General features: G+C 33.9%; 1 protein-coding gene across 1 annotated transcript in view; it reads right to left on the bottom strand.

Moving 5' to 3' along the window:
• Positions 1–556: 556 nt before the first annotated feature.
• GTF2A1L (general transcription factor IIA subunit 1 like) overlaps positions 557–26,076 on the bottom strand; it is a 41,295-nt gene continuing 15,775 nt past the window's right edge. Inside the window, exons 7-9 of the mRNA XM_006185783.2 lie at positions 9,441–9,701; positions 8,670–8,759; positions 557–744 (exon numbers count right to left, since the gene is read on the bottom strand). Coding sequence (XP_006185845.1) covers positions 637–744; positions 8,670–8,759; positions 9,441–9,701 — 459 coding nt within the window. The 3' untranslated portion in view covers positions 557–636. The remainder of the gene's footprint in view (positions 745–8,669; positions 8,760–9,440; positions 9,702–26,076) is intronic.

Raw genomic sequence — 26,076 nt, 5'->3', positions numbered from 1 at the left:
TGGGAACATAACCTATTCTACAGAATTCCCCCAGGAAAATAACAAGATACAAAGAAGAATGGCCTGGCCACGTGACAGACCCAGAGAGGCTGATCCTTAGCTACAGGGATCCAGGCCTCAGGAAAGATTTTCATGTTCAAGTATTATACAGGGTCAACAGAGGCACCTCCCTCCAAGGAACCATCTGAGCCTGCACAACCAGCCTCCTGCCAGTGATGAGTGTAGACTGAAGATCCAAAGAAGCCTTCTTTAATAATCCTACCACTTGTAAGACGCTCCAGGATCTTTTGTAACATGGTTTGGTGAGAGGTGGGAGGAATACCAGCCCCAATAATAATAACTGATAATGACTTTACGATGAAGGGCAACTGGGTCTGATTTAAATTTCACTTCGAAATTAAATAAATATTATTTCTTCATTGTAAATCACACCTGATACATCTATGCTTTGTTAATGCTATAGACAATGAGGATTAAAAAATAAAAACCTGTTAAAATAGTCTGAAATGTAAAATGGAAGAAATGTAAAATTATATATTTGTATCTGCATCTGAATTATAATTTTATTAAATTCCATACAGTAAATAATATATGATATAGTCCCACTGATATTTATGGTGTTTGAGCTCGTAAGTTTTACCACTCTGCATCACCAATGGCTTTTGCAAATACATAGTCTCTCCCTCCAAAACACATAACACCATCTTTCAAATAGAATTTCCATTTGTTCTTGCTTCGATGAATCTGTAAGTAGAAAAACAGCTTAAATTAATTAAATTTAGAAGGTAAAGGATTATCTACGTTTCTTTACATATCCCATGGGATTGCTGTGATCCTAAATGGGAGTTCTTTAAAAATAAGACCTCTTCAAGATAGTCTGTTCATTCATTCAGCAAATATTTGCACTCCTATGTGTCAGATATTATTTTAGGCACTGGATATCTACTAGCTTTTTTAAAAAGGAAAGAAAAATATATATATGTATAATTTTTTTAGAAAGGAAAAAATTTCAGTCTCTGAAAAGTTGACATTTTAGTAAGGATGGGAGAAACAGACCTAATAAATACATAAACTACACAAAATATTAAAAGGTAGTAAATGTTATGGAAAATAGATCAGGAAAAGGAAGATCACAAACACAAAGGTTTACAATTTTAAATAGAAGAGTGAGGGTGAGCCTGACTTCTGAGGTAACATTTGAGTAAAGACTTTAAAAATATGAGGGGTAAAGCCAAGAAGATATTGACTACAGAGCATTCCAAACAAGGGAACAGAAGTCCTGACGAAGGGCATGCCTGGATTGCTCAAGAACAGCAAAGAGTTCAGGATGTCTGCAAAAGAATAAATAGAGAGGCTGTAGTTAATATTATCAGGGATAAAAAAAAAAGAGTGGTCTTTCATTGTGAAGAAGAAAGTCATAATACACTGAGCAAGGTGAGAAAATACACCTTATAATCTATCAGACTCTATTGGCTATTCTTTGGAGTCAATAAATCAGCCTGATACAGACAAAATAAAAACTAGAAAATAATACTACCTTAAAAGGTAAGAAATCACACAATCATTGTTACTTCTGGGTAACCCACAAGTGACTATTTAAAAACCTTAGAAATGTATGATTTGAAATCAAACATAAAAATTAAACCTAATATTGTTGACTGCAAATAGTCAACAAGGAAGAAAAGTCTGTGACTAGTATTCAGATGCATTTCTGAAGCATAAGAAAATACAAAAGATAAACCCCCTATTTTTGTGGGGGGAAAAAAGTCCTAATAATGGAAAATTTGTTAGTTTGACTGCCAAATTTTCACTTGCACATACCTTTTTGTGTGTGTGTGTATATATATTTTTTTCTTAATTGACATATAGTCAGCTTACAATGTTGTGTCAATTTCTGACATAGCATAATGCTTCAGTCATACGTGAACATACATATATTTGTTTTCATATTCTTTTTCACCACAGATTACTATAAGATACTGAATATAGTTTCCTGTGCTATACAGTATGAACTTGTTTTTATCTGTTTTATATATTTAGTATCTGCAAATCTTGAACTCCCAATTTATCCCTTCCCACTCCCTTCCCCCACTGTAACCATGTTTGTTTTCTGTGTCTGTGAGTCTCTGTCTGCTTTGTAAATAAGTTTGCCTTTTTTCGTTTTTTAAGATTCCATATATAAGTGATATCATATGGTATTTTTCTTTCACTTTTCTGGCTTACTTCACTTAGAATGACAATCTCCAGGTCTATCCATGTTGCTCGGGGAACACGACAGTGATGACAGAATCCTTAACTCAACACAGATGATAAAATCTGACCAAAATTAGGAGAATATTAATAGCAGAAGCAACAATAACTCATCCTAGTATCTTTATCAAGTAACTACATTTATTCTACAAATGTAACAATGATGGTTCAATACTAGGAATTTACTAGTATAAAAACTGTATTACTAGACCTAAGGAGACAAATCATATAATCATCTCCAATGATGCTGAAAAAGCATTTAAGGAAACTCATGCATTTTAGATTTTTTTTAACTCAAAATAAGAAAGACCATATCCTACAAACATACAGATACCCCTACCTCAGCCAAAAAGCCATGACTTACTGCTTAGTGGGGAAAATTCTCAAAGTATTTCCACTAAAGTCAGGATATAAACAAGAATACCCACTATTATCCAACTTTCACTCTAGAAATACTAGCCAACACAATTAGACAAGAAGAAAGACCTCAAGATATAAAAACTGGAAAAGATGAAATAAATTTGCAGATGCAACGATGAGATGACTGAAAAACCTAAGATAATCAACTATAAATGACTAAGAATTCAGTATCGATAGAAAAATCAATATACAGAAGTTCACAGCCTTCATATATGCAAGCAACAGTTAGAAGATACAAAGGAAGAGACCTTTACCATAACAACATAAGTGATAACATAGCTAAGGATACATTTTAAAAATACTTGATCTATTGGCACCATTCAGTACACTCTTTTCTTTGAAATATTTTCCTCACTGGGCTTCTTTAATACTCCTGGCTTTCCACATGACTCTCTGACCACCCCTTAATTTTCTTTACTGATTCCTCCTACTCTCTCACCTCTCAACTTTAAAGTGTACCAGGACTCTTCTTTCTGTTTATATTCATTCTCTTGGTGATCTTATCTGATCTCATGACTTTAATCATCTATATGCTAATGACTCCCCAAATTTACATCTCTAGCTCACACCTCCCCCTTAGACTCCAGATTCTCATTCAACTGCTTCAGCACCTCTTTCTGAAAGTCCAATAAACATCTCAATCAAGTTTAAACCTAGGACACTGATATACTCTCCCCCAAACTTCACAGTCTTCCCCATCTCAGTGGGGAATGGTCACTCATTCAGACCAAAAACCTTGAGACAATCTTTATACCTCCTACTCACACCTCATATCCAGATCCATTAGCAAAGGTTAGTTCTACCTACAAAGCATATTCATATTCCAACCACTTCTATCACCTCCACTACCAATACTCTTGTCTAAGCCACCATCTCATCTTGCCTGGATTAATATGCCCATGACTAGTTTCTCTATTTTTACTCTTTTCCCCCTGTAGTCTACTCAAAACTATGTAGCCAGAGTGGCCCTGTTAAAAACATAAACTAGATTATCATTTCTAAGCTCAAACTTCTCCAATGACTTTCAAAAATAAAGTCCTTAAAATGGACTATAAGATCCTGCTCCTCCCCTCACTTAGTGCTCTGGGTTTCTTCACTGTTCCCCAAACACACAAGTATTCTTCTACCTCAGGACATATGTATTTACTGTCTAAAATGATTACATCCAAGTATCCTCATGGTTCATTCTCTTACCTCCTTTCGATCTTTATCCTATCACATTCTCAGTAAGGTCTCCCTTGGACACTGCATTAAAATTGCAGCCTACTCCTCCTTAACATCATTACCAAATTCTATTAATTTAATGTGATTTCAATGAAAATCCAAAAGGGTTGGTTTTGAACCAACAAGCCGATTCCAAAGTCAATACAGAGCAATAAACAAGAATATCCAGGAAAACACTGGAAAAGAACATGGTGGAAGCACTAACCCTACCAGATATTTAAAACCTCAATAATTAAATCAACATAGCACAGGCTAATGGACAAACCAATGGAACAAAACAGAAAATCAAGTAGACTCAAATACATATAGAAATTTAGAGGATAATAAAGGAATCATTCTCTTATTAGTGGAGACAAAATAGACTTTTCAACAAGCAATGTTAGGAAAATTGGGTAGCCACTGTGGATTAAAAGGTGGAATCATGTGTCACATTATGTACCAAAATAAACACCCCAATCAATCAAAGCTTATGATTGAAAAAAAAAAACCAAAGAAATACTAGAAGAAAACATGCGTGAATCCCTTTAAAATTCTGAGGTAAGAAAGAACTTTCTATTCATGACTCAAAATTTAGAAGCCATAAAAATAAAGGTTGGCAAATTCAACATCTGCATGAAAGAAAGAAAAAGCATTGAAAGCAAACAACTGAGGAAAAAGTATTTCTGCACGTACATACCAAGGGCTAATCTTCCCCTTAAACAATACAGAGCTCTTAGAAATAAATAAATTGACCAGTAATACAATTTTTTAAAACACAGAGAAAAGTTATCAACAAGCAGTTCACATAAAAGTAAACTGAAGTGGCTTTTAAACACACAAAAAGTTAAAAATTTCACCAAGATATCATTTTTAACCTTTCATAATAGAAAAGATTCAAACATTTTAATACACTCTATTGACAAGTGTGTAGGAAAGAAGCACTCTCAAACACTGTAATAGGCGTATATACTGGAATATCCTCTAGGAGAGCATTCTGATAATATCTAATCAAATACATCTGCCCTTTGACCCAGTAATCCCATTTCTGGGGATTTATTTAATAGATAAAACTGCCCTTATATGAAATGTTCTGTGTACATGGTCATTCAATAGCAAACAACTAAAAAATAATTCAAATATTCATCAGTAGAGAATCAGTTAAATAAATTTTAATAATTCTACAATGGAATATTATAGTTATAAAAATACTAGCCAAGATCTCCAAGATATATGGTTAATCTCTTAAAAAGACAAGGAGAAAAATACAATATTGTCTATTCTACCCTTTAGGGCTTTGCTTGAGTGAGACTCTAAATATTAAGAAAGTAACTTAACTGGTTACTTACTTACATTAAAGGCAATGACAGGGAGCCACTGGGAGGAAAAGCAAAATGGTGAAGGAGTGGGCAACAGACTTTTTTCATGGTATACCTTTTAGAGTTTTTAGATTTTTTAACAATGTGTATGCAGGACTTACTCAAAAAATAAAACATACATAGAGAGAGAGAAAGAGATACTGTACTACACACTTAGTAATTATTAGCATCTAACGGACAAAGCCAGCTAAATTATTAAAGAAAATGCAACATATTTAAATAGTTTTACATTCTACTATAAGTAGTGTCCTATTTATAGCACAGAACACTCCCATCTGTAGTAAAAAGTTTCATTTCACCATTAACCTTCCCTATTATAGCTTTATTACTTTAAACTTTATATTAATCTTAGACATCCTGTACACCTCTGAAATAGCATGTCCATACACTTTAACTAATTCTCACTCAGCGTGTTGATCAGTGACCTTGGTTTAACCCTTTTCCATGCATACCTTAATCTCACAACTTTTCCCCAACTGTCAACTTACAAATTTTAAAGGTAAATTCCATATAGTAATCAAAGCCAGAAAAAAACATACTTAAAAGAACAACAAACAAACCAAAACAAAAAACAAACAAACAGACAAAAAAGCTCTTCTTGAGGTTTAATGAGCAAGCAAATCACCTAGGGGTACTACTAAAATGCACATTCTGACCCAGTACAGGTAAGATTCAAAATCTTCATTTTTAAACACTCTCCCAGGGAAACTAATGCCACTGGTCTTCAAAACACACTAAGTAGCAAAGCACTTAAAAGACTATACCACTGAAGTCTTTCAATTTACTTGAGTTTGGTTATATTCAGTATTTTTTGAAACAAGCCAACTAGTAACCAGAACTGGGAAGTTACGCTTTTATAAAGATTTACTGTAACAGTGGTCCCTCCCACCCCACTTTGGTTACAGACACTTTCTCTTTGCTAACTATCTTCTGACTTCATTACTTTCTTTCAATAACTTTTCGTGGTTCCCCAATGCCTTAGTTTCCATTCAAATTTTTAGCACTGTTCTTAAAATATTCACTAATTAGAGTGCCCTCAGACAACTAGATCTGTTAACACTACACATCTATTATCACTCCTTCTATCTACCCTACAGGTTGTTTTAACAACCAAAAGACAATGTATTAGAAAATACTTTGAAAAATGTAAAGCACTATGTAATTAATTACAAGCTATTTCCCACAATGCAGTACAACAAAGGATACTATATCCATAATAGTCAACAAAATTATATGTGACTCTATGAAATGCATGTATTATTTAGTGCCTTATAGTGCAAATACACTGTTAATAGAAAGCAATGTACTGTTTATAAGAAACTAAAATAAGTTTTAAACTAAGACTAGTCCTTTTCCTATTACCTATTCCTTCTTATGCTTATGTTTACCATCACCTAAATTGCCATTTTTCTATAGGAGAGAAAATGATCTTATTTTTAGAAAGAAGTATTTATTTTTATAGCAATTCAAAATACCATCCTCTGTCAATCTCAACGATAATGAAATTGTTACTGAAAAAATGTGGGAAAATGTTAATATGCATTAGTCATCAGGGAAATGCAAATCAAAACCACAATACCACCTCACACCCACTAGGATGGCTAGAATCAAAAACTCAGGTAACAAGAGTTAGTGAGAATGTGGAGCAATCTATGCCCTCATACACTCTGACGGGAATTAAAAATGGTACAGCCACTTTGGAAAACAGTCTGGTAGTGCCTCAAATTATTACCATAAGACCCAGGAATTCCACTCCTAGATATACACTGAGAAAAATGAAAATACATGCTCATAAAAGAAACTTATACTTAAATATTTATAGCAACATTCTTTATAATAGCCAAAAGGTGGAAACAACTCAAATATCCCTCAACAGATGACTGGATAAACAAAATGTGGGAGATCCATTCAATGGGCTGGTATTCATCAATAAAAGGAATGAATAACTGTCACAAGCTATGATATGGATGAATCTTGAAATACTGTGTGAAGTTAAAGAAACCAGTCATAAAAGACCACATATTATATGATTCCTTTCATATGAAACTTCAGAATAGGAAAATCTAAAATGACAGGAAATGTATTAGTAGTTTCTTACTACTGGGAATGGGCATGGGAGGAAATGGGGCAATATGCGAGTGAAAACTAAAGGGTATGGGCTTTCTTTTAGAGGTGATGAAAACCTTTTAAAATTGGATGTTTTAATGGTTGCACATATCCATAGGTATACTAACAACCATTGAACTGTACACTTTAAATAGGTGAACTGTATAGTATGTGAATTATATCTCAAAGCTGCTAAAAATGTAAATATGAAGGAGTTATGGACAAAAAACTGACCATTCTACTATAAATCACAATAATAGTGCTTAAAACATTTTTAAAGTAAAGCCATACAGTAATTGCTAAAAGTTTAGGTTGCTAAAGTTTAGTTGGTACTAACTTAATTTCTAGGCTTGAAACCTCAGAGACACCTTCAACTCTCCCCTGTCAATTATTCCCTAATGTCCAACTAATACCAAGTCCCAATGATTCTTCCATCATAATCTGCAACTCTTCCATGTCCTACGTTGCCATCCTCAGTTTGGGCTCTGGTTACTTCGTGTACTATCCCTGTTCTTCTATTTGCCAAATTAGCAAATAAAGCCAGTTTTTAAACCCAATTACAACTTTCTCAATATCATCCTCAGAAGGTCTATCAAATCACATTTGAATTTCTCCTACAAGGATTCTGGATTTTCCAATCTGCTCCCACTTCTGTCCCCAACCCAGCCTCACTCACTAATATATTCAAAAGGAAAGCACAAGGCAGGGCTGTCTCTTTACTGTCCCTTATACATTCTACATGCATTCATTCCCCTGCCTTTTATCAGGCTATTCTACTCTGAATGTCTACTCTCTACACTTCTCTTTATCCTACAAATCATGCAAGATGTATTTCAAAGTTCCACCTCAACCATGAAGGATTTTTGGAGAACTCCAACTACAAATGATTTCTTGCATTTCCTAGCCAATTTTAGGACTTACTGTCTGTGCCACATATCTCAGCATTTGATCTACATGCCACTCATCTTAGCATTTGATTTATATGCCATTTATTTTAGTATTTGATTTACCTGTCACATATTTTAGCTTTTGATTTACCTACCATCTTATTGTATGCCATTCTATTATTCCATACAGAAAAACATCTTGCTTCAATAAAAGACTGTCACTACTTAAGACAAGAACTATCACTTTTTGGTATCACTGAGAAACCACATAGCACAGTATTAGACCCAAAATACATACCCAAAATTTACATAATTAATTAGCTATTTTGAGATTAATGCAACTAAACAGTAACTCACCATCATTTTGCTCATCTTTCTACTATAAATGCAATTAATAAACCCAAAGTCAAAAAGGTGAATACAGTACCTTGTCATACTGACAGACAATTACATTATCCGTGTCAAACAGGTCTGGCACATCCTGCTCACTAACATCATCTCCGGAATTTAAAGGGTCCTAAAGATGAAAAATAGTCATATTAAGGAATGCCATGATGCTTTGAATTTTTTAAAGATAGAGGGACACATAGAAATAAAGGAATTTGGAGAGACAGAACAGTATTGCATTTAAAAGTCAAACAGGTGGAGTTTAGCTTAGTCACTTAATAACCACAAGACTGACTTTTGACAAGTTACTAAAATTCCTCACATCTCAGTTTTCTCATTTGCAAAATGAAGATAGTAATAAGACTCATAGGGCAGTGGTAATGTTAAATAACATAAGGCAGGTAAGACTTAGTATAGTACCTGGCACATATGTAAGACCGCCATAAAGGGTAGTTAATACTACTTACAGGCTCCTAATTATCACATTCCACAAAGATTTCACTGCATTTATTAGGATTAGGGAAAATACAATATGCTTCTGCTCTGGCTGCCTTCTTTACCTCCACTCCTATTCCTTAAATCTCCCACTATCTTTAGTTAAGACCAACAAATATAGTACCTGATTCCTAAATACTTAATGCTGATTTAAATTAGTCAAAGATTAAAAGTTTAAATACTAGTATACAAATAAGTCTCATTTTAAAGACAAAAGACAGGGTTAATCTTAACTGTTATTCCTCTTGGTTCCAAAGTATAATAAAGTACAAATGTTATAAATTTTTTTAAGTTTCAGTTCAAAAGTGATCCTCACCTCTTCCACAAGGTCTATTTGAGGGTCTTCATTATCACTACTGTCGGCAGTCGAATCTCCACTAGATATACTGTCAGCTTCTTCTTCAAGTACTTTCAGGTCTCCTGCATCGATAATCCCTAAAAATTCGTTCTCATCTACATCTTTTGTACTTCCTATTTCATCATTGGAAGATGTATCTCCAGTTCCATCTATTTGAATTATCTCATTAATACCATCATCAGCTACTTGAATGCTCAAATCCATCTGAGAATTAGAATCCTAAGAGAAAAAAATGCAATACAGTTTTTCAAGCCAAACAAGGTGTATGAAACATTGAATCACAGAAATACAAAATTACTTAAATATTTCACAAGTGGCCACTTAAAATATATTTCTTCAATGTCAGATGATGTTTCCTAATTTTGAAAGCAAATGAGTTGAGTGCTTTCACATAATATTTACCTGTTTTTATATACACTACCTTAAATTTGTATGATACCTATGAGGTTTGAAATATTTCAGACAATAATTCTATGCAGTAGAAAGGACAAGTGACATTATGCTTAATGGATAAACAAAAAATACAAAGGACTGTACTAACTAGAATAAGCCAAACACAAAAGGACAAATATAAATCAAAACTGATAGAACTGAAAAGAGAAACAGACAAATCTACAGTTATAGTTGGAGAATGCAGCATTTCTCTCTCAATAAAGACTGAAATTCAGTAAGAAAAGAGAAAATGTGAACAACACAGTCAACCCACTTAACCTAATTGACATTTATAGAATATCCTCCCCCCAAAAAGCCAAATGCACATTCTTCTCAAGAGCACAAAGAATATTCACCAAGGTGTAGCATATTCTGGGCCATAAAACCAACCTTGGCAAATTAAACACACACAAAGTATGTTCTCCGAGCACAAAGGAATTACACCAGAAATCAGAAATTAAACCAGAAGTATCTGGAAAAACCTCAAATATTTACAAATTAAACAACACATTTCTTTGACCCATGGGTCAAAGAATAAGTCACAAAGGAAATTAAAATATAATTTTAATTGAATGCAAACAAAAAAATTACATTTCAAAACTTGAGATGAAGCTAAAGCAGTGCCTAGGGGGAATTTTATAGTCTCTCATGATAATACTAGAAAAGAAGTGAGTCTCAAATCAATGGCCTAAGATCCCAGCTTAACAAAGTAGAAAGATAAAACCAAATTAAGCTCAGAGCAAACAAGGAAATAAAAAAGATAAAAAGAAAAATACATAAAACTGAGAACAGAAAAAAAACAGTCAATTAGACCAAAAGTTCATTCCTTGAAAAGATCAATAAAAATGAAAACAACTGAGCCAGACTGCCAAATAGAGAAGGGAAGCAAATAATACTAATAATTAAGGAAGAGGTGTCACCACAGATTCCAAAGACTTTAAAAGGATAAGGAAATTGTCTTAGATCATTTGGGTTGATAACAAAATACCATAGACTAGGTAGCTTATTAACAACAGAAATTTATTTTTCACAGTTCTGGAGGCTGGGAAGTCCAAAATCAAGACACCAGCAGATTTGATATTTGATGAGAGTCCACTTTCTGGTTCATAGATGATGCCTTCTCACTGTGTCCTCATATAGCAGAGGGGCTAGACAGCCCTTTGGGTTCCCTTTTAAGTCAAATAATCTCATTAATGAGGACTCTACCCTCATGACCTAATCACCTTCCAAACTTCCCACTTCCTAATTATCATCACCTTTGGGGGTTAGGATTTAAACATATAAATTTGAAGGGTACATAAACATTCATACTAATAAAGTCAATTTACAAAAATTGTATAGCTGTATAGTAGCAATAAACAATTGGAAACTGAAATATAAGAACAGTACTATTTAAAGCAACAAGAGAAAAGGAACTCATCACATACAATGGATCCCCAATAAGATAACAAGCAGATTTCTCACCAGAAACTTTGAAGGCCAAAAGGCAGTGGTATGATATATATTTAATACTGACAGAAAAGACAGAACTGAGAATTCGGTATCTGGGAAAACTGTCCTGCAAATAAGGCATTTCCAAATAAAAGCTGAAGGAATTTATCACCACTAGATCTACCCTGTGATATACACTGAAGTGAGTCCTTTAAATAGACATGAAAAGAAGCTAGACAGTAACCTGAAGCCACATAAAAACAAAGTTCTCTAGTAAAAGTAAATACAATGGCAAATATTAAAACCAGTATTACCATAACTTGGTTTGTAACTTTAATTTTTATCCCTCTATGAGATTTAAGAGCCAAAAGCATAAAAAATTATAGTTATAAATCTATATTAAAGAGTACACAATATATAAAGATGTAATTTGGGACATCAATAATATAAAGTGGGAGAGGGCAGAGCTGAAAAGGAACAGTTTTTATATGAAGGTAAAGTTAAGTTGGTATCAGTTCAAAATAGATTGTTAAAACTTTAAGATGCTATATGTAATCTCCATTGTAACCACAAAGAAAATATTTAGAGGGTACACACAAAAGGAAATGAGAAAGGAATCAAAGTGTGTCATTACAAAAAAATTAAACACAAAAGAAAGTAGTAAGGGAGGAAATGAGGGACAAAAAAGCTGAAAGACACACAGAAAATAACAAAATGGCAAGAGTAAGTTCTCCCCTATCAGTAATTACTTTAAATATAAATGGATTAAACTCCCCAATCAAAAGAGACAGATTGGCAGAATGAATAAAAACAGTATGCAACTGCAACTGTATGTTGTCTATAAGAGACTCATTTTAGATCTAAGGACACAAATTGATTGAAAGTAAAACGATGGAAAAAAGACATTCCATGCAAATAGTAACCAAAAGAGTTGGAATAGCTATACTGCTATTAGACAAAACAGACTTTAACTCAAACACTGTTACAGGATACAAAGAAAAACATTATATAATGATAAAAGAATCAATTCACCAAGAAGATATAATAATTACAAACGTATATGCAACAAACATCAGCACTCCTAAATATATGTAACAAAAAGAGAGAAATAGACAGCTGTACAAGAATGGTAGAAACTTCAACACTCTACTTTCAATAGTGAATAGAAGCACCAGACAGAATACCAGTAAGAAAATAAATAACCTGAACACAATACACCAACTGTACCTAACATATACAAAATATGCTACCCAACAATAGCAGGATACACATTTTTCCCAAGAACACACAGAACATTCTTCAGGATAGTCCATAAATTAGGCCACAAAACAAACTTAATAATAATCCTAATTTTAAATGAAATCATACACAGCATGTTTTCTGATCACCGTGGAATGAATCTACAAATTAAGAGCAGAAGGAAAACTGGAAAATCCACAAGATGTGGAAGTTAAACAACAGTCTCATTAAAAAATTAATGGGTCAAAAAAGAAATCAAAAATACCAAAATCTTTTACAAAAGATAAAAAATACCTTGGAACAAGTGAAAATGAAAACATAACATACCAAAACATAGGGGATGCAGCAAAAGAAGTGCTAAGAGGCAAATTTACAGCTGTAAGTGCTCACACTAAAAAACAAAGATCTCAAATTAACAACCTAAATTTTACCTAAAGGAACTAGAAAAAGAAGAACAAATAAAGCCCAAACCTAGTAGAAGGAAGGAAATAATAACAATTAGGGCACAGATAAAGCAGAGAAAAGAAAAAGAGAGAAAAATCAACAAAAACTAAGCGTTGGTTCTTTTAAAAGATCAACAAAATGATAAACCTTTGGCCCACTGCTGAAGGAAAAAAGAGAGAAGACTCAAATAACTAAAATCAGAAATAAAGACATTTTGCTTCTGATTTTACAGAAATAAAAAGAATCATAAGAGAGTAGTGTGAAAAACTGTATGCCAACAAATTGGATAACTTGGATGAAATGAACTGATTTTCCAAAACACATAACCTACCATGACTGAATGATGAAGAAAGAGAAAATATTAATACCCCTATAACCAGTAAGTAGATTGAATTCATCATCAAAAATGTCTCAACAAAAAAATGACCAGGACCAGATGGCTTCACTGGAGAATTCTGCGAAACATTAAAAGAGGAATTAACACCAACCCTCAAAAATCCTCAACAAAATACTAACAGAATTCAACAGTACCTTAAAAGGATCATACACCATGACTAAGAGAGATTTATTCCTGAAATGCAAGAGTGGTTCAACATATGAAAAATCAATGTAATACAACACATTAACAGGATGAAGAGAGGAAATATACTGCACACGATCACTTTAGTTAATGTAGAAAAAGCATTTGACAAAATTCAATGCTGTTTCATGATTCGGGGAAAAAAAAAACCCACTCAAAGTAAGAATAGAGGAAAATTACCTCAACATTAATAAAGGCCACATATGAAAAGTCCACAACTAATATCATATTCAATGGTGAAAACTGAAAGCTTTTCCTCTAAAATCAGGGACAAGGCAAGGATAACCACTCTTGCTACTACCATTGAACGTAGTACTACACGTCCTATCTAAGGTAACCAGGCAGGATAAAGAAATAAAAGGCATCCAAACTGAAAAGGAAGAAATAAAATTAGTTCTGTTTGCAGATGACATAATCTTATATCCACAAAACCCCCCAAAATTCCACATACACAAAAATGTTAGAACTAATGAATTCAGCAAAAGGTATAGAATACAAAAATCAACGCTGAAAAATCAGTTGCATTTCTATACATTAACAATTAACAACCTGAAAAGGAAGTTAAAAAAGCAATTCCAGATAAACAAGTTCATGCTGTATAGCACAGGGAACTATATTTGGTATCTTGTAGTCACTTACGGTGAAAAAGAATATGAAAACAAATATATGTGTGTTCCTGTATGACTGAAGCACTGTGCTGTACACCAGAAATTGACACAACATTGCAAACTGACTATACTTCAATAAAAACATATATGTATACAAAATAAATAAACAAATTTTTTGAAAAAGCAATTCCATTTACAATACCATCAAATAGAATAAAATACTTAGGAGTAAGCATAACCAATGAGGGAAAAGACTTGTTCACTAAAAACTACAAAACACTGCTGAAAGAAATTAAAAATGACACAAACGGGAAGACATTCCATGTTGATGGATTAGAAGAGTTAACACTGTTAAGATGTTGATACTACCCAAAGCCATCTAAGATTCAATATAATCCCTATCAAAACCCAAATGACATTTTTGGTGCAAAGAGAATGACCAATCTTGAAATTCATATGGAATCTCAAGGGACCGTGAAAAACCAAAACAATCTTGAAAAAGAAGATACAAGTTAGAGGTCTCACACATTCTGATTTCAAAGCTTACTACAAAACTATAATAGTTAAAACAGTGTATTTGCATAAAAACAGACAACAGACCATTGGAATAGAATAGAAAGCAAGGAAACAAATCCTCACATACATGGTCAAATGACTTTCAACAAGAATGACAGGACCATTCAATGGGGAAAGGACAGTCTTTTCAACAAATGCTGCTGGGAAAACTAGGTATGGTGGACCCTTACCTTATACCATATGTAAAAATTAACTCAAAATGGATTCAAATTTAAACATAAGAACTAAAACTATAAAACTCAGAAAAAATCATAGGGGAGAATCTTAACAACACTGAATTTGGGAATTATTTCTTAGATACAATACCAAAAACATAGGCAAAAAAAAATTGATAAAATGGACTTCATCAAAATTAAAAAACCTTTGTACATCAAAGTACACTATCAACAAAGTGAAAAGGCAATCCACAAAATGGGAGAAAACTTTCGCAAATCTTCTATCCAGTAAGTAGATAATATCCAGAATATAAAAAGAACTCCTATACTCAATAGCAACAAAACTAAAAACTTAATTTAAAAATGCACAAAGGACTGAAACAGACATTTCTCCAAAGAAAATATACAAATGGCAAAAAGCATGTGAAAAGATGTTCAATATCTCTAATCATTAGGGAAATGCAAATCAAAGCCACAATAAGATACCAACTCGTGCCCATTAGAATGGCAATTAGAAAAAACAAACAAACAACAACAACAGAAAATAAGTGCTGGCGAGGATCTAGAGAAACTGCACTCCTGGTGGGAATGCAAAATGCTGCAGCTGCTATGAAACAGTATGGCAGTTTTTTTTAAAATTAAAAATAGAGTCACCATATGATCTAGCAATTCCACATCTGGCTATATACCCCAAATAATTGAAAGCAGGGACTCAAAGAGATATTTGTACACCCAAGTTTATAATAGCACTAGTCACAATTGTCAAAAGGTATAAGTAACCCAACTATTCATGGGTAGACGAACAGACAAACAAAATATGGCATATATATACACTAGAATGTTACTCATACTCTTTGATGTTCAGACTTACTACAAAACTATACCAGTGTAGTGCCAGTGAAAGGACACATGAATTAATGAAACAGAGTGAAAGCTCAGGTGGGGAGGCATAGCTCAGTTGTAAAGTATGTGCTTAGCATGCATGAGGTCCTGGGTTCAATCTCCAGCACCTCTACTAAAAATAAGTAAACAAATAAACCTAATACCCACTTCCCCAAAATAAAACAAACAAAAAAAGAATTTTTAAAAAAAGCTCCTCAAGGAGCTTAAAATTTAAGGGGAAGGGTATATTTGAGTGGTAGAGTTCATGCCTAGCATGTATGAGGCCCTGGGTTCAATCCTCAGTATCTCCACTAAAAAAAAAAATAAACCTAATTACCCACCTCCAAAAACAAACAAAAATAAGGTACATTGAAAAAAAAGTGGGGAAGGGTGTAGCTCAGTGGTAGAGTGCATGCTTAGCATGCAGGAGTTTCTAGGTTCAGTCCCCAGTACCTCTAGTTAAATAAAAATAATAATAATAAGTAAATAAACCTAATTACCTCCCCCCTCCAAACAAACAACAAAAACAGGCCCCCCCCCGAAAAGTCCAGGAATAAACAGACACATATGATCACTGATTTTCATTAAAGGTGTACACGCTTCAGACACGCAGTGTGCTCACTGGAGATGGGGTAGTCTTTCCAACAAGTAATGTTAAATCAACTGGACACCTATACGCAAAAAAAAAAACCTAAATCCTAACCTTGCACTACATACAAAAATTAACTCAAAATAGATAACAGTCCTAAATGTAAATTCCATAAAAATTTTAGAAGCATGAGATGATCTTCACAACCTTTGGTTAGGTAAAACACATTAAGCAGAAATCAAAAACAAAACCAAGTAAATTAGACTTCATCAAAATGGCAAACTTCTCTCCAAAAGACAGTGAAGGATGTGAATAAACTACAAATCTTACCAACTACTAGCAGAAGTTTGCATTCCACCAACATTGCTTGGGAATACAGCCACTTTAGAAATGAATTTGGCAGTTTCTTATGAACATACAGGTATCACATAACCTAGATATCCCACTCCTAAGTACTTACTCAAAAGAAAATAGAAGTCCACAGTGGGGAACAAAAAAACCCACAAACCCACACATGAATGTTTTTAGGGGCTTTATTCACAAATGCCCTAAATGGAAGAATCCAAATGTCCAAATGGTGACTACATAAACAAACTGTGGTACAATGGGAATACACTAATATGTCCAAAAACATGGTTCAATCTCAAATATATCATGCTAAAGTTATGTATTGCATGATTCCATTTGTTCAACATTCTGAAAAAGGCAAGCCTATAACAAAAGAAAACAGATCAGTGAGTGACTGCCAGGGACCAGAGGTAAAGGGAGGGTACTGACTACAAAGAGGCCTGAGGGACCTCTTTGGCGTGATGGAAATGTTCTGTATCTCAACTGTGGTAATGGTTATATAACTGCCAGCATCTTGTCAAAATTCTTACTGTACATCTAAAAACTGTATACCTAAAAAAAAAAAGTGAATTTTATTGTATTAAAATTCACCCCCAATAAGTCTAATTTTGTGAAAAGTAAATTATGGTCAGTTTAGTCCTGGGCCTAAATCACATGTTGGAATTGGCTTCTCATTTTAATAGCAACAAGTACTGAAAGCCTTAAACAGCAAGATCTTTTTTTTGTTACAAAATGAATCAGAGCTCCCATGGTACTTTACCAGATTAGTATAAGCTTATTAAGGATCATTAAAGATTCCAGGACTCTTGTAAATGAATTCACGTAGCACCATCTTATTTTTCTTTTATCAATGAGATCCTCTTTATTCTGAGAACGGAGTAAGATTGCAAATTCAAATTTACTATCAATAACTACAAAAGAGTTTTGTCATTCTCAGCTTCTTTCTTCAGAAGAACTTCCACCAAGCATTAGAAAGTTAGTATGATTATCTGACTCCTATCTCCTTTTCTAAGGTGGTAGTTTGACTAAAATAGCCAGGAGTATTGCCCCAACATCCATAATTGATACTGCAGGCCCATGAATAGAAAGATTTAAGCTTTTCCTATGGCCAAACATCCACTACATATTATCAGTGAACTCCTCCAAGTTAAACTGTTACGAGGAGGTTTTCATTCTTTCTCAAAAATAGTAGATCTCTCCCAAGGATCAACCAAGAGCTTCAAGTACTGTCCTTTGAAAAGCCATTAAAAAAAAACTGAAGAATAATTTAACATTTTCTCCACACTTTTTAACAAATGTCTTGGAAAAGACCTTCACTCTAACGTATTTGAGTTTCATGGCAGCCAACAAAACTTCTTTTAGAATTACTAGCTGTGTCTTAGCACTAATGCATGCCAGGTGCTGAAATAGATACAGCAATGCTCTCTCTACTGAAGCAGCAAAACCACGTGTTGCCAAGAATCTCAGGAACTCCAATAGTATAGAGAATACCAAATTTTGTTAAGCAAAAAAATTCATTATTACGAAGATGTCAGTTTCCAGTTTCCAAAAAGGGTGTCACAACCTAGGAATTTTTTGATTGTGCCAACATGCAAATAAAGATTAAAATCAGATGCTGGCTGCCCTGAGAAGCACTATTTTTATCCTGCTGAATGTTAAAAGAAAAGTCATTGCTGACTCTTCCATGCTGGCTGAATACAAAGAAACGTCAACAGTTCTAGTGCAGATGACGTCATCTGACAGAGGCACTGCTTCAGTTTTCTTTCTCTGCTCTAAAACAAAGCATGTGATTTCCAAGATTCTCAGCTTCACCGAGGTCTTTTCAATTGCATATGGCTTCTCTGTCTGAGTAGTACAATTAATTAGCAAATGCATAGGACACTTCAAGATAAAGCTTTGTTTGCCAAATCTAGCTTCCAATCTTTTCAATTTAAGCTTTCCTCTAATGAAAGGTTTTCCAATGGCTGGTAAGGACTGACAGAACTTCGTACCCAAACATGAGGATAAATAAAAAACAGGAGAAACCTAAGCTATAACACACCTTCTTTTCACATTGTCAAACCAAACTATGTGAAATTCAGTTGCCTATAATCATAATGGTAGGGCACATCTTCTTTAATTCTTAAGAGAAATTTAATCTAGGTATCTACCATAACGTAATGGCAATAATGATTATATATTACCTAACAATGTACAGTAGTATCCCATGCTACTCTACTCTTATTTGGCACAAAATATATCTCAACATATTTTGACAAATACAAAAAAAAAGTATTGTGTTAAATTGTTTTTTTTCTATAAAAAGTAAAAATATCATATACCTGGCTTAAAATATCATATACCTGATTTAGAGATACTAATTTAGAAGTAGCATATAATGACTCAAAAAATATTTGCTCAATTAACCAAATCATGAATTCAAGTAACTACTGATATATTTTATCTTTCAGAGGAATGTCAGGACAGATTTGAAAAATAAAAACTGTAACTTGAAGTTATATATTCTCCTTTCCCCTCACTCCATCCATTTTTCTTTCATATATTGATTTTGAGCTAGATCATTGGTTCTTTATCTTAATTACAATCACTTCAGAAAACTCTTGAACACTAATGAATGGACCCCACTCCAAACCAATTAGATCCAAATCCCTTGAGGCAGACCCAAACATTTTTTTATTGCCCCAGTAATTCTAATATTTAGCCAGAGTTGAGAACTATTGAGCCAAATAAACTAACCACAGATCCTGTTCTTAAAAAGTTTACATTCTAGTATATATATATAGTCTTAAATGTTGGGTATACAAAGATTAATGAAATGTACCTCTCAGTGCATACAGGACATTTTAATGTATCTTTTAACTACATTATGACAGACACATGCTTAAGGTGCTATGATAACACAGTAGAGATACATCCAACTTAATAATGAAAGAAGAGGGAATAGACAGAAAGATATTAAAGTAAGATTCCTGAAGAAAGTAATAAATGGATAAGTAGGAATTAACCAGAAAAAAGGATGGTAGGAGAATATCCAGGCACAAAGCAAAGGACATAACAATCAAAGAGAGAGGCAGGAAACAACAAAGTTAACACAGATAATCGCCCACAGTTGGTGATTCCCAATGAAGTAGTAGGTATGAAATGAAGGAAGAGTAAATAAACTCTGGCAGAGAAAGAACATGGAGATCCTTGCATGCCACATTAAGAACTCTGACCTAAAACAGAGTGCCAGACATTTCTCAGGCAAGGATAGATTTACTCAGGGTCAGCAGATTTGGGGTGTGCAACCATGGCAAACCACGTACAAGTCCCCTCAAGGAAAGCAAGCTTACAGAGAGAGGAAAAGGAAGTTGGGAGTGCTACAGTAAACAAAGAGTTCACAGCTTTTCACCAACTAAGTTGTTGCCAGGAAAGAAGAGGGGGTCTTTCTTCTCCTAATTGGGTTCTGCTGTTGTCACAGGGAATGAGAGCACCCTCTTCAGGTCTCCTGACTCTATTTAATTGAAGTTTATGTTTCTTAATTTTTTTTTACAAGGAACTTAAATTTTACCCTGCAGGTGATCAGCAGTCAGTGACATGTTAAGCAGGCTACATGTGTGGTAAATCTGTGGTAGCCATGAGGAGCAAAGATCACAACTAACATGCAATGAGCTCTTACCATGTGCTAGGCAGTGTGCTGCTCAGCACTTCATATTGATTATCTCAGTAACTCACAACTATGATCCTATGATACATACTATTGTCTTAATTTTACAAATAAGGAAACAGTAATTTGCCCAAGTCACAGAGTTACTCAGGGATAATAGAGAAGGGATTCAAAATATCTCTGATCCCTGAAGCCTTTAACCTCTAGGGTGGATGGATTGGGAGGAGTGGAGTGAAAAACAGCAGAGACTATAGGTCAATAAAATTAGTTAGAAACTATATTATCCCAAATGAGAGACAATTAGGGCAATGGCAGTAGGGATGGAGAAGATGGAACAGATTCCAGAAACACTTAGTTATAAAAGTTCTCAAAAATTGTATGATCCAGTCTTTAAAAGGAATGAAATTCTTACATGCTACAACATGGATGATCCTTGAAAATATGCTAAGTAAAATGAATCAGAAAAGTACAAATATTGTACAATACCACTTCAGAGGTAACTGGAGTAGTCAAATTCACAGAGACAGAAAGTAGAAGTTACCAGGAGCTGAATGGAAGGGGTAAAGGGGAGTTACTGTTTAATGGATACAGAATTTCTGTTTGGGATGATTTTAAAATTCTAGAGATAGATAATGGTGATGAATGCACATCAACATGAATATACTTAATGCCACTGAAGTGTACACCTAAAAATGGTTAAAATGGTAAATTTTATGTTATAAATAGACACTTGAACAATATGGGTTTGAAATGCACAGGTCCACTTACATGTGGATTTTTATCAATAAAATGTACTATAAGATCTGTGGTTGGTTGACCCCATGGATGTAGACCCACAGATATGGAGGGTTGACTATAAAGTTATACACAGATTTTTGACTGTATGGGGCTTGGTGTCCCTAAGCCCTGCACTGTTCAAGGATCCATTGTACATATTTTACCACAATTTAAAAAATAACTTTTTAAAAACATATGATATAAGGAGAACAAGGAGGGAAAGAGTCAAAAAGTCATTATAGTCCTTTGCTTGGGAAACCAAGTGGGCAGTGATACCATGCAGTGTCTATGATGAGGAAACAATGACCTGTTGTTTCATTTAGGGAGAGCTGCCTACAAGGGAAACAGACATGAGAATGAAGCTCAAGGGAATAACTAGGGTTTGAACTATTCATGAACCAGTCATCAACAAATAGGTCAGAAGAGAGTAGCCAGGATGGTAGAGTGGAAGGACCCTATGCTCACCTCCTCTCATGAGCACACCAAGATCACAACTAACTGCAGAACAACCATTGATGAAAAAGACTGGAACCTCCAGAGAAGATCTTCTACAACTAGGGACATATATAAGGAACCAGTGAGACAGGTAGGAGAGACAGACTCATAATCAAATCACATATCCTCTGGGTGGGTGACCCACAAACTAGGAAACAATTATATTACAGAACCAGATGACTTCACAGGTGAATTCTACCAGACATTTAGAGAAGAGTTAACACCAATGCTTCTGAAACTATTCCAAAAAAACTGCTGAGGAAGGAACACTTCGGAATTCATTCTATGAGGCCACCATTACCCTGATACCAAAACCAGACAAAGATGTCACACAAAAAATTACAGGCCAGTATCACTTATGAATATAGATGCAAAAAACCTCAACAAAATACTAGGAAACCAACTCCAACAATGCATTAAAAGGATCATACATCATGATCAAGTGGGATTTACTCCAGAAATGCAAGAATTTTTTCAATATCCACACATCAATCAATGTGAAACACCACATTAACAAACTGAAGAATAAAAACCATATGATTATCTCAATAGATGCTGAAAAAGTTTTGATAAAATTCAACAGCCATTTATGATAAAAAGTCTTTAGAAAGTGGCCATAGAGGGAACATACCTCAACACAATAAAAGCCATATATGACAAACTCACAGCTAAAATCATACTAAATGGTGAAAAGCTGAAAGAATTTCCTCTAAGATCAGGAATAAGACAAGGATGCCCACTCTCACCACTTTAATTCAACATAGTTTTGCAAGTCCTAGTCACAGCAATCAGAGAAGAAAAGGAAATAAAAGGAATCCCAATTGAAAGAAAGAAGTAAAACTGTCACTGTCTGCAGATGACATGATACTGTACGTAGAAAATCCTAAAGATGCTACCAGAAAACTTCTAGAGTTCATCAATGAATTCAGTAAAGTTGCAGGATACAAAAATAATACACAAAAATCTGTAGCATTTCTGTACACTAACAACATAATATAAGAAAGAGAAATGAAGGAAACAATTCCATTTACCATCACAATAAAAACAAAAACAATAAACTACCTAGAAATAAACCTACCTAAGAAGGCAAAAGACCAGTAGTCAGAAAATTGTAAGACAATGATGAAAGAAACTGAAGATGACACAAAAAAATGGAAAGATATACCATGTTCTTGGATTGGAAGAAACAATATTGTTAAAATGACCATACTACCCAAAGCAATGTACAAATTCAGTGCAATCCCTATCAAATTACCAATGACATTTTTCACAGAACTGGAACAAAAAAGTTTTAAATTTGTATGGAAATACAGAAGACCCTGAATAGCCAAAACAATCTTGAGAAAGAAGAACAGAGCTGGAGGAATCACATTCCCTGACTTTAGACTATACTACAAAGCTAAAGGAATCAAAACAGTATGGTACTGGCACAAAAACAGATCAATGGAACAGGATAGAAAGTCCAGAAATAATGGAATAGGATAGAAAGTCTAGAAATAAACCCACACATTTATGACCAACTAAATGTCTATGACAAAGAAGGTAAGAATATACAATGGAGAAAAGACATAGTCTCTTTAGTAAGTAGTGCTAGGAAAACTGGACAGCTACATGAAAAGAATGAAATTAGAACATTCTCTAACACCATATACAAAAATAAACTCAAAACAGATTAAAGACATAAATGTAAGACCAGATACTATAAAACTCCTAGAGAAACTCATAGGCAGAACACTCTTTGACATAAATCATAGCAACATTTTTTTCAATCCATTTCCTAGAGAAATAGAAATAAAAGCAAAAATAAGCAAATGGAACCTAATTAAACTTAAAAGCTTTTGCATAGCAAAGGAAATCATAAACAAAATGAAGATAACCTATGAAATGGGAGAAAATATTTGCAAACAATGAGACCAACAAGGGATTAATTTCTGAAATTTCCAAACAGCTCAGACAGCTCAATATCAAAAAAAAAAAAAAAAAATCAAAAAATGGGCTGAAGACCTAAATAGACACTTTTCTAAAAAGACATACAGGTAGCCAAGAAGCACAGGAAAAGATGCTCAGTACTGCTAATTGTTAGAGAAATGCAAATCAAAACTACAATGAGTGATCACCTCACACTGGTCAGAATGGCCATCGTTAGAAAATCTACAAATAATAAATGCTGGCGAGAGTGTGAAGAAAAAAGAACTCTCCTCCTTTGTTGGTAGGAATGTAAATTGGTGCAGCCCCTATAGAGAACAGTATGGAGGTTCCTTAAAAAACTAAAAACAGACTTGTCCTATGATCCAGTAATCCCACTCCTGGGCATATACCTGGAGAAAACTAATTCTAAAAGATACATGCACCCCAATCTTCAGAGCAGCACTATTTACAATAGCCAAGACACAGAAGCAACCTAAATGTCCACTGACAGATGAATGGATAAAAATGATATGGTAGGTAGGTAGGTAGGTAGGTAGATAGACAGACAGACAGATACACAGTGGAATATTACTCAGCCATTAAAAGGAATGGAATAATGCCATTTGCAGCAACATGGATGGACCTTGAGATTATCATATTAAGTGAAGTCAGAGAAAGACAATTATCATATGATATCATTTATACATGGAATCTAAAAAAAATGATACAAATGAACTTATTTACAAAACAGAAACAGACTCACAGACATAGAAAACAAACTTATGGTTATCAAAGGGGAAAGTGGGGGGGTGGGTAGAAAAATTAGAAATTTGGGATTAACATATACACACCACTATATATAAAACAGATAAGCAACAAGGACCTACTGTATAGCACAGGGAACTATGTTCAATATCTTGTAACAACCTATAATGGAAAAGAATCTGAAAAAGAATAGAGATATATATGTATAACTGAATCACTCTGCTGTACACCTGAAATTAACACAACATTGTATATTAACTATACTTCAATTTTTAAAAAGTGGTTATAAAAAATTAAAAATAAAGAAAACATTTGACAACAACAACAAAAAGCAAACAAACAAAAGAAACAGGAGGAGCTGGTTAGAGCTTTTTCCAAAGAAGAGATAAAAATAGCCACGGGGGACATGACAAGATGTTCAACATCACTAATTATGCAAGAAATGCAAATCAAAACTACAATATGATATCACCGCATGTCTGTTGGAATGGCTATTATCAACAAGGCAAGAAATAACAAGTGCTGGTGAGGATGTGGGGAAAAGGGAATCCTTGTGCACTGTTGGTGGCAATGTAAATTGGTGCAGCCACTATGAAAAATGGCATGGAGGTTCCTCAAAAAATTAAGACTAGAACTACCATATGATCCAGTTATCCCACTTTTGGCTATTTATCCAGAGAATATTAAAACACTAATTTGAAGAGATATATGCACTCCTATGGTCATAACAGCATTATTTACAAGTTTATTATTATATTAAAGATGCCACTACCTTGTTTTCTCTGATCCTGGACTTTACAAAAACAAACAAACCAGTCGTATTTAAAACCATGATAATGCATGAGTTAAAAACATGATAATCCACAGAAAACATGAAGTAAGGAGAGAAATGCGCTAAGGATAGAACCTCAGGAAACAGGAGGGGCAGATAAAGAGGAGCACATAAAGGAGAAAAGACGAAGAGTCAGAAAGATAATTAGAAGAAAAGGCAGCAGAAATGATAATATCTGGGAGTGGGACAATGAAGATGGTGGGGAGGGCAGGCAAGAGATAAAAAGGAGCTAAAGAAGATACACTTCCATACCCATTTCTCTCCTTCTACTTGTACTTTTTGGAGTTCCAATGAAGACCTGAATTTCAAGTCTTCTATAGCAATGTAAGATTAGAAAACCAAATTCATACACTGAGGAAAAACTTAACATAGTGTGTAATATTCACTTTAAAATAGGAGCACATCAAAAATTGTCAAGAATGTTTTATGCAACAAGGACTTAATGTATATCACAGGGAACTATACTCAATTTCTTGTAATAACATATAACGGAAAAGAATCTGAAAAGAAAATATATATGTATGTATATGTATAACTGAATTGCTTTGCTGTATCTGAAACTAACATTGTAAATCAACTACACTTCAATCAAAAACAAAATTCAAAAAAAAGAGTAAGTTTTCATGTAGGTTTAACATTCTTACTGTTTCTTAGAACATAAGATCCCTGGCAGTCTATACAGGAAAAATAAATGAGTAGGGCTACCTGTAACTTGCTTTAAGCAAGAAGAATTTCTGATAAACTACTTATAAAAAAGCTATTTATAAAATGTTTTGAAAATTATTATCAGCATAAATTTTACCAGATTATTATTTTACGGTATCCTACAGTAAATTAATTGAAAAAATATTATAAAATAAATACTTTTGAATGTTTGGATGTTTTTA

The sequence above is a fragment of the Camelus ferus genome, chromosome 15 (assembly GCF_009834535.1).
Source record: "Camelus ferus isolate YT-003-E chromosome 15, BCGSAC_Cfer_1.0, whole genome shotgun sequence".
Taxonomy (NCBI): Eukaryota; Metazoa; Chordata; class Mammalia; order Artiodactyla; family Camelidae; genus Camelus; species Camelus ferus.
Note: the sequence above shows the minus strand (reverse complement) of the source record. Positions and strands in the feature narration are given on the sequence as shown.